Genomic DNA, 12,811 nt, shown 5'->3' with positions numbered 1-12,811 from the left:
AGCATGTCACTAATCCAATTTCTCAAAATATGGAGGAAATACATTTTTTAAAGCTCCATATCATCCTTTTGAGAAGCACTAAACCTGCTAATCCCTCCTGGTCTCTGTAGCAATTGCACAATGGCCCCCCATATTAAGCCTTTGGCACCTTTTCAAATGTTAGCTAAATTACTTTTTCTGGAAACTGGAACCATCAGGGGAAGGCCAGGGGAATGAAACTGGCTAGCGATATTAAAATTTTGGTTGTTTAATATTTAACTGGCTCTCAACAACGTGTTGAAGTGCTATCTAAACAGATAATTAGCTAGTCGCTGCACAGTGGGCTTTATCTAAATTTAGCAGTGAAATTAGGTTTAGAGAATGAGAAAATAGGAAAAGAAATTTTCTCAAGGGAAACGGTGGTGTCAGCACAGCTGAGGAATGTCACAATAGCTACATTTCGTCCATTATGACCATCATCAGGGGATCTCCGGGAGAGACGCAGGACAAGGTTTATTCATAAGTGCATCCTGAGGATAGGCGATGGAAAAGAGTGGCCGCAGGAGACAGGCTGGATGAGAGACAGAGATAGAAAGAGAGAAAAAGAAAAACAGAGGATGGAGGAAGAGAGGTACTAAGCCGAGCGCTGGGAGACAGGATGGGAGGCGAAAGTTGAGAAAGAAAAAAGAGCGGTAGGCAGGGGTAGAATGGTGTGTAGCTTTGGAGGTGAGAAAAACACTGTAAACCAGGGCTGGGGGGGGGGGGAGCCTAGTGATGGAAGGGGTGTGATCTTGGCGGCAGGCAAGCATTAGTTTAGCTGCGACAGGCGGCTAAATCCTTGTTCGACTTCCCTTCTTATTGGGAGCACATTTCTGGCTATCTGGTGGAGATGCCAGGACCTACATAAAATTGTGTCCGGACTGAGGACGTGTGTCCTCTGCCTCCAGTCCCTCTCGGGACAGTCCAAACTGTCCTCCGCCCCTGCAGAACCGCAAGTGGCTGTGGCTTCAAGGTCAGGCCACCAGGGCTGTGGGTGGCGCGCGGATGAAGAGGGCAGGGCGCGTAGCCACCCGGGGTGAGGGAGGGTCGTGGTGGATCCCAGACCTCTTACGGGCAAATGCTTAACACTTCCCGAGGTTGCTTTACCGCGACCAGTTCAGAGGAAAACAGGCAATGAAAATAAAATTACACGTGCGAACATGCAAATGAAACAAAACCAAAGAAAAACACCACCGCACTCGAGGCGCTCCGATGGGGGAAATCCATGGCCTCCTGTTACCAGTTGCCCGGCGAGGACAGCGGACAGCTCGGCGGCCGGAGAAGCAAGGGCGAAAAAGCAAACCTTCTGGGGCCCCTCTTCTCGCCTGCCTCCGCTGACCCTTCCACCAAGCCGCCCTCCCAAGAGAAAGGAGCAAGAAAAATGCCTGTGCAAACAAGCCTCGGAGGGCTGGGGGAAGTGGAGCTGGAAAGAAGGGAGGAATTCGGAAAGCGCCGCTGTCCCGGGAAGCAGGAAGGAGAAAGTCTCTCCTTTCAGCCCCCGGAGTCCCCGGCGAAGAGGGAGATGACTGGTTCTGCAGGCTATGTACAGCCTCCTAGACAGGGACCCTTAGCGTGGGCAACGGAAGGGCAGCCCCATCCTGCGTTCCCCTCCTAACTCCCCCCCCTCCTGTCCCGGCTCCCCGCCAGAGGGAGAGCGTGGTCCGGGCGAGGCGAGCAGCCAGCACGATTCTCCCGCCGCCCTCCGCCTCCGTCTGCGCCCGGGCCGCGGTGGACTCGCGAGGGGCGGAGTGGGCGAGACCATTGGAAACGTTGGGAAGGGGGGAACGAGGCGGGGACGAGGCAGGACCAAGGGGCGGGGCCTACTAACCTATTCCAGATTTTCCTGTCCTTTTGAAAGCCCTGCTTTGGGAGAAACCCGTTATCAAAGTGGAGAGAAGAGATTTTTTTTTTTTGAAGTGGGAGGAGCGTGTGTAGGAGGGCGGGGTGGGAGGAGACGCTGCATGCAGTCCGCGATCAGACGGGAGCTGGAGTTGTGCGGGGAGGGCGGGCGAGTCCCAGCGCCGGCTCTGAGGGTCGGCTTCCTCTCCCCCTCCCGTGCGGGGCGGGGTGGTGCGTTCCGAGTTCCCAGGAGTTCGAGGCGGGCGGGTGCCTGGGGGAGGGGAGTGGCGGCGGCGGCGGGCGGCTCCCGCCTCAGCCTCGGCAGTGGCGTCGGCGACGGCGGAGTCGAGGCAGCCGTGAGCGCTCCGCTCAGTGTCAGCCGGCGGCGACGGCTCAAGAACTGGGAGTTGGGGACCCGTGCGCCGGACCTTCCGCCGTCGCCGCCGCGTCGCGGCCGCTGCTGCCGCCGCCCAGAGCCTAAGGCGCCGGGGCCGGGGGAGCCGGGGGGGGGGGGGCGGCGGGCGAGCCAGCGGGCCGGGGGGAGGGTGGGGGATGGCGCGGACCCCGGGGCTGGCCCCGCTGTGTCCCGGAGGCGGCAAAGCACAACTTTCCTCCGCTTCTCCCCCCGGGGCCGGATTCCTGCTGCCGCCCCCGACGCCACCACCGCTACTGCTGCTGCTCTTCCCGCTGCTGCTCTTCTCCCGGCTCTGTGGTAGGTGAACCTCGGCGTCCGGCGCGGGCTGAGGGAGGCGCGACCTAGGGTCCCGGCGCCGGCCGCTCTCCGAGGCGGCGAGGCAGTTGTGCTCGGCGGTTGGCTGCGCGAGCGGGTGCCGCGGACTTTGGCTGGAAACTTTTCGCCGCGCCCGGGGCGAGGCCGGGGAAGAGCAGGGGCCAGCGGGTGCAGCGCCGGCCGCCCGCTCCCCTCCCCTCCCCCGCTCACCGCGCCGTTGCCCGACGCCGAGTGCTGGGTGCGCTGGGAGCTCCTCAGTGTTTGCTCCGGGGACCGTTACCTCCTCTCTCTTTCGCGGAGGAAGCCGAGAGCGCGGACTTCTGGGCTGGGGCGAAGGTGCCTGGCTGCACCGTTGCTGCCTCCTTTCCCTCCCTCCCCCCCGCCGTGAAACTTGAGCTCTGAGCCCGGATACCTTTTGGGACCAGAGCCCGACGGATGAAACCTTTGGCTCCCAACCCCTCATCGCCTTCCACCCTGGAGAAGGCACCATGTTAGCCCACCCTACAGCATCCCCTGCAGTCAGTTTTCTACGATCGTCCGGCCCGGTTCTGCCCTCGCAGCCTCTGGGTCGCGTTGCATTGAGCCCGTCGCTGCCTTCCAGTTTGTGGGACGTCTCTCACACTGTCCATGTTTATTTTAGAGAACTCTGTTTGTCTTCGGGACTTCGATTTATGTGTTAAATACCTGATTGCATCTAATGTGCCCTGGCTGTTGTGATCAAAACAAACCCCACGCCTCTTCCCGTCTCTTTCTTCCCTCGTTTTGTGTTACAGCTTTCCTGTCACATTTGGGAGTTAGTCTCTTTGTAGATTCTGTTCCTAGGTATCGGAGACTAGAAGTACACTTGTTAAGGATAGTGTAAAAAAAAAATGATCTCTCTTAAGGATCGTGTAAAAAAATCTGATCTCTCACGCAAGAGAGATGGACGTAAGTGATCATTAGTGGAAGGCGGTAATTTGGGAAAGTAAGGTCACCAGTCTTTGGGGATTAGCTCTGTGTGTCTTTTGATAATACTGAAATACTGCAGGAAGTTATTCATTTCTAAGACACTTACTTGGTGAGGAAGGTGGAGAAGCAAAAACTTAACGCTTGCTAAAGATTGGTTTACCCAAGACATTTTTATTGGTACATTAAGGCTGCTGTTGGATCTGTGTTTAATGAAATCGTAAATGAAACCAGAAGTTTTATCAGTATTTATTGAAAGGAGAGATGTGTGCAGATTTCTGGGATGGTGTGATTTAGAAGAAAGAGGGTCCTGTTCCGGGAGGTGTGTCAGGGTAGTTGGTTATGAGGGAGGCAGAGTTTTCAAGAGATTGAGTGCCCCTTACAGGCTGAGAATTTCCTCTACCAGTTCACCACCACGTTTCAAGCATTGTAATGAAAGTTTCTGATTTACAGAGTATAGTCTGATAAACTGCTTGTTATCTAACCTACATTGTTTCTGTAGCTCCACTCCCCAGCTGTTTGGTTCCGCAACACAGTTCTTAATGCTGTTACCTCTTTAAATTGATTTAAGATTCTAGGTTGAATTTGTGTACTGTTCTTTTCCATTAGGGAGGATTTGTGGATTACAGTTGGGTGGGAGAAAAGTTGGAGGGGGTGTTAACAGTTTACTAGCCTGATTTAGATTGTGTTAAGGACCCAGTGAATAGTACTTGTATCTCCAATAAAGGCTTATCTAGCTAGGCGAAGCCTTATAGAAGACTGAAACTAGGTGGTACGTGCGGATAATCAAGGATATAGAATTTGAGTAATAATTTCATAGTGCTTGTACAAGTGAAGTGTTGATTACTTTTGAAGGAATGCATTGGTTTTCATGTGGAAGAAGAAAGGAGCTTTTTTTTTTAACCTCTTCAGTAATGTCCTATCGGAGGGGCTTGATATTTTTACTTTAGGTCCTAAAAATTCACGTAAAATAGGCAAATGGATTGTGATTTAGAGCAGGTGTAAATTGAAGTTTTTAGAGTCAATTCTGCTTGTAGTTGTAGGGACAGGCACTAGCTTTGTGTTACTCTGTGCCCTGTTCTTTTAAAAAGCTTCCTTTTCTGGCTTATAGTGTTAATAACACCCTAATTTGTGAACCCTTATGACAAGTTTTTTTTTCCATCAACCTCTCTCTATTTTAGACAGTCTTTGAGTAGGGCACAGTTGTCCTGACTTACGGATGATTAATAAGTATGGAAGTAGAATTTTCTTCATGTAACCTGTTTGTTGATCTGACATTCATAGTACTACTGACAAGGTTTTATGTGTACTATTGTTTGAGTAGTCAGTTTTAGAGTTGAAAAGATTTTTAGGCTTTAAAGAGATGATTATCTGATTTGTTAATCAGAATCCTTTACTTGTTCAACATTTACGGATATTTTTTCCTTTTTGCTCTTATTTTTGATACGCTGCATATGTAAATTTAGCATGACCTTAGCTATGCTTAACATCTGCAATATCATCTATTAGTGCAAGGTAATTTTTATACCATGTTCATTTGCTTAAAAAAAAAAAAAGAAAACCCTTGCAAATGGTAGACTTGATACTCTGAAAGCTGTAAAAAATGACATCATTTATGTTGTTTTGCGGGTGTACACTGTCTTATATGAAGAACTGAACTTTTAAAATGTTTACAAACTGTCAAGTTTTTTGCTTTTTGTTTTTTAAGCCTAAGAAATTCCTAGGTATAAAGGTCAAGGCGACTAGATTTGCAATACCATGTGACTCCATAAATCTCATTTATTTAAAGCTCATTATTCGGGAATTCCGTATATATTTTTTTAACTGAAGTAGAGTTAACACACGATGTTATATTAGTTTCAGCCATATTTTTCTATGATGGCAATAATTAATTCATAGGTGGTTAGATTTATCTCACTTTCCTTCCACCATTTTTCTTGAAAGGTAGAGAATACTACCTGGGATATGGTATCAGTGAAGGAAGGAGAAGGTAAAGGCTTCTTGACCTTTGTCAATTCCTATTTGAAACTAGGATTCTATGACTTTGCATTTTCATCAAGGTTTTATCTGAAGAAGAATGTTAGAAGGTGATAAAAAAGAAGATCTAATATTATATTGAACCTTGAACAGCACTTAATAGTACTTTCTGTATTCCGGCACTTGTTAGGCACGTGGGGACATAAAACATGAGTATGGCAGAGTCCTGGCTTCAAGGAACTTACAGCATTGTGATGATAGACATGAAAGAAATAGTTGTTCATAGGACAGTGCAGTGTTTATGATAGAGATCTGTATGAGGTACTGTGGGGTTGCCCAGAAGAGGGATACCTAACTCATTAGGTAAAGATACATGAATGTGAACTGAGAAAAAAAAAGAGAATTACTTTTTAAAATATCAGTTGAGGGGCACCTGGGTGGTTCAGTTGGTTGAGCATCCGACTCTTGATTTCAGCTCAGGTCATGATCTCAGGGTCCTGGGTTCTAGCGGATTCTGCTTCTCTCCCTCTCCTTCTGCCCCCGCCTCTCAAATAAATAAATCAATCTTTAAAAAAAGTAAAAAATCAATTGAGTCAGATCTTATGAGATTAGGCATTGTGGTAGGTGGTACAAGTTTGCTTTCTCTGTCTCTGCCCTTTATGGTTTAGATACTAAATAGGCAGTTTGATTCTGAAAAAAAGGCTGTCACTTACTAGCCTTTTGAATCCTTGGCAAGCTGTTTAACCTCAGTAAACTTAAGGTTTTTCATCTTTAAAAAAAAAAAGATGTTGTCACCTTGCCTATAGAATTGTTGAGAGGATTAAATCAAAGAATAAAACAGGGTGCATGGAATATAATGAACATTCAAATGTTAGCATTTATTAGATTGCACCTTATAAACTAACCTGCCTAGTGTTTGTCATTCTTAAATTCTACTCTGGATGTCTTGAATAATTGGGTTTTCAAGGTAATTGACTTACTCTATTTGCACTTTACATCTTTATTTTGAGTGTATAATGCAGTCAGTGTTCTTCAAATATTTGTTAAATTTACTTCAGATAAATATTCAGAAGACCAATTTTGAGAATATTAGGATACAGTGAAATTAACTAACTTGTGTAATTGTATGGAACCAAGTTGAATCTTCCCTTGGTGATGTAGAATGCCTTTTAAGATTTGGCAGTTCCATAAGGTTGCTTGGAATGTTAGTGTTCATACTGAAAATGTAGAGTTGGAGAAAAGTGTCACAATTAAGTTTATCAAGTTATCAGATTGGGGCCTATAATACACACTGCCTATATAAATCTTTCTGCATCCTAAACATATAATTGGAAAGTGAACCAAATTTAGAAGCAAGCTAAAAGACCCAAATCTTTCATTCTTGCATTTAGCTATAGCATCAGAAATAGGAATTGGAAAAAGCTGGGCAATTATATATTTGTGTGTGCATGTATGTATTTACAGTCTTGCCCTGTTTATTTCACCTATGCTTCCATATATTTATATATGTTTAATTTAGTGATTCAGCAACTCTGATGTACATTTTATATCAGTGTAGTAAGAAGTAAAACTTACGGCTTATTGCCTATTACTTCAAAATTAAAAGAAGCTGGATGGGATACCCTTTTTAAAAAATAGAGTATTTTGACATTTTGTAATTTGGCCCTTTAAAATCAGAGAGTAAATAACATTTTTATAGCATATTGTATACTCTGTTAAGGTGCTCATAACAATTCATAGTAAAGACAAACTAGTTTGTGAAAGATGTGACATTTAATTAATAATGGCTATTAATATATAAATTTAGGATAAAATCAAATAATCCTTAAGCTAGTAGTGGGATGACTACTAGATGATTTTATGTACCAGGCATTCAGATCCAAAAATCTAAGTACGATAAATGTCATACTTTTGATTACCTTTTGTATTTTTATCTAAAATTATTTAAAGTCTTGAATATCATTTCCTGAATATTATAAAACTTAAGATTTCTATTTTTATATAGGTTCTGACATATTTTATCATTTATTTAAATAAAATTTGTTGTGAATCTTTATCAAGGGTGAGCTTTAAGTTTTATCCTAAATGACTCACTTATTATACCATAGGTCATTAATTGAAAATTTTAGTGAGAGCTGCCCCTTATGAGTTTAGGTACAGCCATTTTGCAAGTACTGTAGTTATTTTAGAAAGGATATTGTATTGCAGATTTATTCTGAATTTTACATATTCTCTTTAATATAGCATCTGGGGAGATTGTTTTTCTTGCAATTCCCCAACAGTCGTCTGCTAATTAAGATGAGTAGGAAAAAACTACCTGTTGTATCGTGAGTAGATATTCATAAACTGGAGTTTTAGGCATGTGTGAAAATATGCCAGCTTATAACTGGATTAAGTGGCTAAGATTGGCAGTATGCTTTTCAGTAGTCTTTTAGGTGTAAGATAGTAAATTATACATGTGGCTCTATAGATAGGAAAGTTTTAAAAACTTTGATTTTCTTTAACTTTAATGGTTAAAAAGAATCAAAGTTATTTTAAATAGGTTGGCTTTGCACTGAGTGGAGGCTTTTTAGGCTCTCGGGTTATTCAGGGTTATTCAGAAGAAATAAAGGTGGGGGGACTATAAATCACTGTTCTCAGCTGGCCAGGGTCAGCAGAAGTAGGGCGTGCAAGTGCATTCATATCTTAGTTACTAGGAAATCTTCTTGAAACAACATTCTGGGCCCCACTGTGGACTTCCTGGATTGACAATTTTTGCAAGAGGGGTGGATATGGAGCCTGGGGATTGGGGCATTTGTATTTTGAGAGACATCTTCAGATGATTCTTTCTTTCCTTGATGAATGCTATTTATTATATTTTAATTTATGATTTGACCAGATGTCAATATATTCCACTTGTTTTGTGCACTCATGTATCAGAAGTGCTTGGCATGTAGTAGGCACTCAAATTTCTTTATTTCAAGATTTTAACAGCAAAATCAAATTTAATCCAGCACTGTCCAACAGAAATATAATGAGCCATATACGTAATTTTAAGTTATTCTGATACCACATTAAAAATAATAAAAGGAACAGGTGAAATTAACCTTAATAATATATTTTATTTAACACAACATAACCAAAATATCACTTCATCATGCAATTTGATATTAAAAAGTTGAGATGTTTTACATTTTCTTTCCTAGTAAGTCTTTGAAATTTGGTGTGTATTTTATACTTACCAATCGTTATTTAAACTAGCTATATTTCATGTGCTCAGTAGTCAGTTGTGGCTGGAGGCTACCATATTGGTCAGTGCAGGTCTAAACCATACATGTCTCTGAAGTAGGTTGTGCCCTTCTTTGGTCCTTACTTACAAGGCCTAAAATGACATTGCTCTTCCTGCCTGCCAACTCAAATTCTGAAGTACCTGGTTTAAGGTTAATTTTCTCTGTGAAGCCTTCTCTTACCACTTCTTGCCTAAAGTGAGCAAATTCTTTGTAAAGTAATTAGTCTTTGTAATTGTTATGTAGTATTTAATTATAAGTTGTTTTGTGATATGTGCTCTTTGCCTAAAGATCTTGCCTCAGGCTTCATTGTATGTATCATAACACATATCACAGAATAAACAAATTATTTTTCAAACTATATAGATTTTAACATTTGCTTTTTTTTTTCCTGTTTAAGAAACTGACCAAATTTGCTATACTGTAAATGGCATCAAGAGAATACTTGGTTTATGATTTCATCTTTCATGTTGAAATGAAATAATAGAATAATAGCTATACTAAGTAACTATGAAACTTTTCTGAACTTGATTTTATTTCTTATCTGATCCTAGGTATCTTTTATTCCTTAGTCCTTGGATGCCTGCCCTCTTCAGTGTTTAATAATGTGACATGCAGTCATTAGAGGGAAAAACATGCACACTCTATTCACTTTTTTTTTTTTTTTTTTTCATGTTTTTAGGTTTAGAGCAATGTTTGCCAAAGTGTTTCTGTGGAACTTAAGTCTCAGAAGATATGTTTCTGGGAGAAAGTACCATGGTGAAGTAGACTTGGGAATGGGAAAAACTAACCATATAACCCCCTCATGTAAAGTTAGTTTGTTAATAGTCTAAGAAATTCTTCCATAAGATATCCTGTTTTACAAATTAAATTTTTTTGTGTAATATCTGTTATGTTGAAGAAACTATATTTTACAAAACACACTGGAAAATCTATCCTTAGAGAGATTTGTGTATTTGATATTATTCCTATTTTGACATTCCTTTTCCTACCTTCCAAGATAGGGGGAATGTATGTATGTGTGTGTGTGTGTATATATATGTGTATATATGTGTATATGTATAATGTATATGTGTGTATATTTATTTATATTTATATAAATTTATTATATATTATTATATATAAAACTAGAAGAGGTTGTTAGGTTTTAAAGATGTTGCTTGATGAGGTAGTTCTTTATTGGTTTTTCTTTTTTCTAAAAATTCCTTTTGCTTTCTTTAGTTCTGTCTCTCTATTCACCATTGTCTTATCCATTTTAAATCTGAGATGTTTGCAAAATTGACCTAGGAGGAATGCAATTTTTTTTCCTTTGGTATTGCAAAATCGGTTGTGTATTATTTATCCCAGGACATATGTAGTTTAAGCAGCTTCTGTGTGACATACCTCACTTTATATATAACATATCTCACTCTGGGTTTGAATTTTTGAAATAAGTTGGGTAAATTTAAGATAGCCAATTGTTTTGTAATGGAAATATGTCAGTGCTGTTATTGGGAAGGGCATGAAAAAACCAGGAGGCAATTACAAAAATAGGTGCATACAGTGAGGACTCCAACTCAGTGTTGAGAACATTGTATAAAATGAAGAGTGTACTCGACTTTTCTAATGGCTTCAATTTAGAGGAAAAACAAAAATATTAATGAAATGTTAGTATTGCTAAACTCTGGCAAGACCATTTTCATATAGTAATTATTTGTGTGTTATCCACGATAAACATTATTGTCATTATTAAAATACTTTAGGCCATTGTTTTTGAAATTTATTAATATGATTTCTAGTTTAGTCATAGCTATTGCGGGCTAGATTAAGATTCATTTCACAAGTGTCCTGTCATTATGAACTCCAAATTCCCTTCTAATTTGATTTAGATTAGAGATAATCATTCATGGCTATAAGTTCAATTTAATATTGACTGAGTCACACCATTAAACTGTCTAGTTTTTAAATCTGCTTAGAGATACCCTGGTTCATTTATTTTAAATGCAAAATTTTAAAAAAGCTTCTCTGTTTACTTTTTACTGAAGAGATTCAAGTGGGAGAAGGTACTTAGCTACAGTTCTGTCCTTCTCATTAAGGGCACAGGGCTAGAACATCATAGCATTTTTCACTAAACCATGAGTCTGCATATGTTAATGGCTCTAGCAGCTGCTCTAAATCTCTGATTTCTGCTTGTTAAACTTAAAAGAGATTTAAAAAAATTACCACAAAGAAAAGCCTTGAGTAACATGTGCAAGTAATGCAGTTGTATCAACTTTTATAGTAGTTTCACCATCCTTGTAAGCATTGTAACTCTCTGATTATAAATATAATTATAAGCATATGATTGTTTTATGATACAGTTTTGGCTAATTCATATTAAAACCAGAATGAACTTTAATATTAAAGTATAATGGTAGGAGCTCCTATTCTCTTTCAAGTTGTTACCTTCTGTTTGTTGTACACGAGTGCGATGTCAGAGATTTATTATTTTTTTCTTTGAAAACTGGTATAGCTCCTGTGGTTGCCTGATTTTGAATAACAAAAAGAAGGCATATCAAGGCTAGAATGAATAACACTAATGATGACATCTATCCTTAGCAAGAAATAAGACTGTTTAGACTATTGACATTCTTTTCTGTATTTAAGATAGATTATTTTTACACTTTTTAATGAAAAAGTATTTCAACTTTTAGATTCATAAGAATTAGCAATTATGGTGGCTATTTTGAAGCCATGCATTATTGTTCATCAAACTTATTTTTCATATTGTATATAAAAGGATCTGGACATTGACACAGTTTTGTTATATTTATAACTGCTAGTGAAAATGTTTAAATACATAAGTAGTTGGTGAAATTTGTATAGAGGATGCAGAAATGTCTCTTGCCTTCTAAAAACTTTAATCCTAACAACATCTGTTAAAATATAAAAACAAATCTGAAATTGCCTAAGAAATATACGTAGCTTTCTTTGGGGATACTACTGTTGCTTTGCTGCCCTCTACAGTCATCTAAAATAGTCACTCTAGATTTTTCTTCCAGCAGATGATTAAAATACTTGACATGTGAACTTTAAATTTCAGGAGTGGATTGAGTAATATTTACTGTTAAAATATAATGTTTAGTCACAACAGTTGATCCATACCTGTAATGCAAAAAATAAAGGACTTAGAAATTAGAGCAGGGGATAGAGGGGACTATTGAGCATCAATCAGGAAATAGGTAATATAGCACCAACCGACTGCTAGGTAGTTTAGAGGATACCTCAGTGAAATAAGATATGGTGGTTGGTGCCAAGTTTATAAACCCATTAGTAAGACTAACTGCATGCTAAAATATAAACAAGGATATTTGTAAAAAACATTGCAACTAGTATGATACAACCTTAAAAAAAGATTAGTAGGGCCTGGAAGAGTCAAGGAAAGCTAATTAGAGGAGATGAAACTTTTGAGCTCTGTCTTCAAGAATGGATTAAGTTCGGACAAATAAAACAGGGTTATTTCAAACAGGGAAAAGAATATTAAAACACAAAGCATCTGTTACACAGAAAGGACTATGTATGCAAGGGGCTTTGGACTCTTTCTTAATAAATGTAAAACTTAATTGTTAGGAGATTTGGAATTAGAAGTGTGTGTGTGTGTGTGTGTGTGTGTTAAATCCAGTTACTTAGCCTCTCTGCCTATTTCACTCCCTGTAAAGGTGGCTAAATCATTTACAGAGTTGCTGTGAAAATTAAATGAAATCCTTATTAAACTGCAATAAAGTGCTTTGTAAATACAACTAACAATAATGCAAGGGAAAATGAATTGTCTTATATTAGAAATATAAGAGTATTGTGGGATTATAGAAGAAGGAGCAGCTTTATTGGCAATGGAGGAAGACTTAATAGAAGATCTAATTCTGTAGCTGAACCTTGCAGGAAGAATTTAGATTTCCATTTGCGAGGAAAAGTCAAAGAAAAGGGGCATTCCAGGCTGAAAAAAAAATCACTGGACTGAGAACTCTGTGGAAGGAATGTTTCCATGTGGTTCAAGCATGAGCTTTTTGTAGGGAAGTCA

At 40.1% G+C, this 12,811-nt stretch overlaps 1 protein-coding gene across 5 annotated transcripts in view; it reads left to right on the top strand.

Moving 5' to 3' along the window:
• Nucleotides 1–2,037: 2,037 nt before the first annotated feature.
• Nucleotides 2,038–12,811, top strand: part of NECTIN3 (nectin cell adhesion molecule 3) — a 136,600-nt gene continuing 125,826 nt past the window's right edge. For 3 of the 5 annotated variants that reach the window (XM_081797319.1, XM_081797320.1, XM_081797318.1), the window contains exon 1: nucleotides 2,038–2,569. In XM_081797319.1, coding sequence (XP_081653445.1) covers nucleotides 2,410–2,569 — 160 coding nt within the window. In that variant the 5' untranslated portion in view covers nucleotides 2,038–2,409. The remainder of the gene's footprint in view (nucleotides 2,570–12,811) is intronic. The other 2 variants (XM_031037820.2, XM_081797317.1) reach the window with 2 other exon arrangements.

The sequence above is a fragment of the Leptonychotes weddellii genome, chromosome 1, assembly GCF_054177405.1.
Source record: "Leptonychotes weddellii isolate Sample4059 chromosome 1, ASM5417740v2, whole genome shotgun sequence".
Lineage (NCBI taxonomy): Eukaryota > Metazoa > Chordata > Mammalia > Carnivora > Phocidae > Leptonychotes > Leptonychotes weddellii.
The sequence above is the reverse complement of the archived record's forward strand: the minus strand, read 5'-3'. Positions and strand labels throughout refer to the sequence as shown.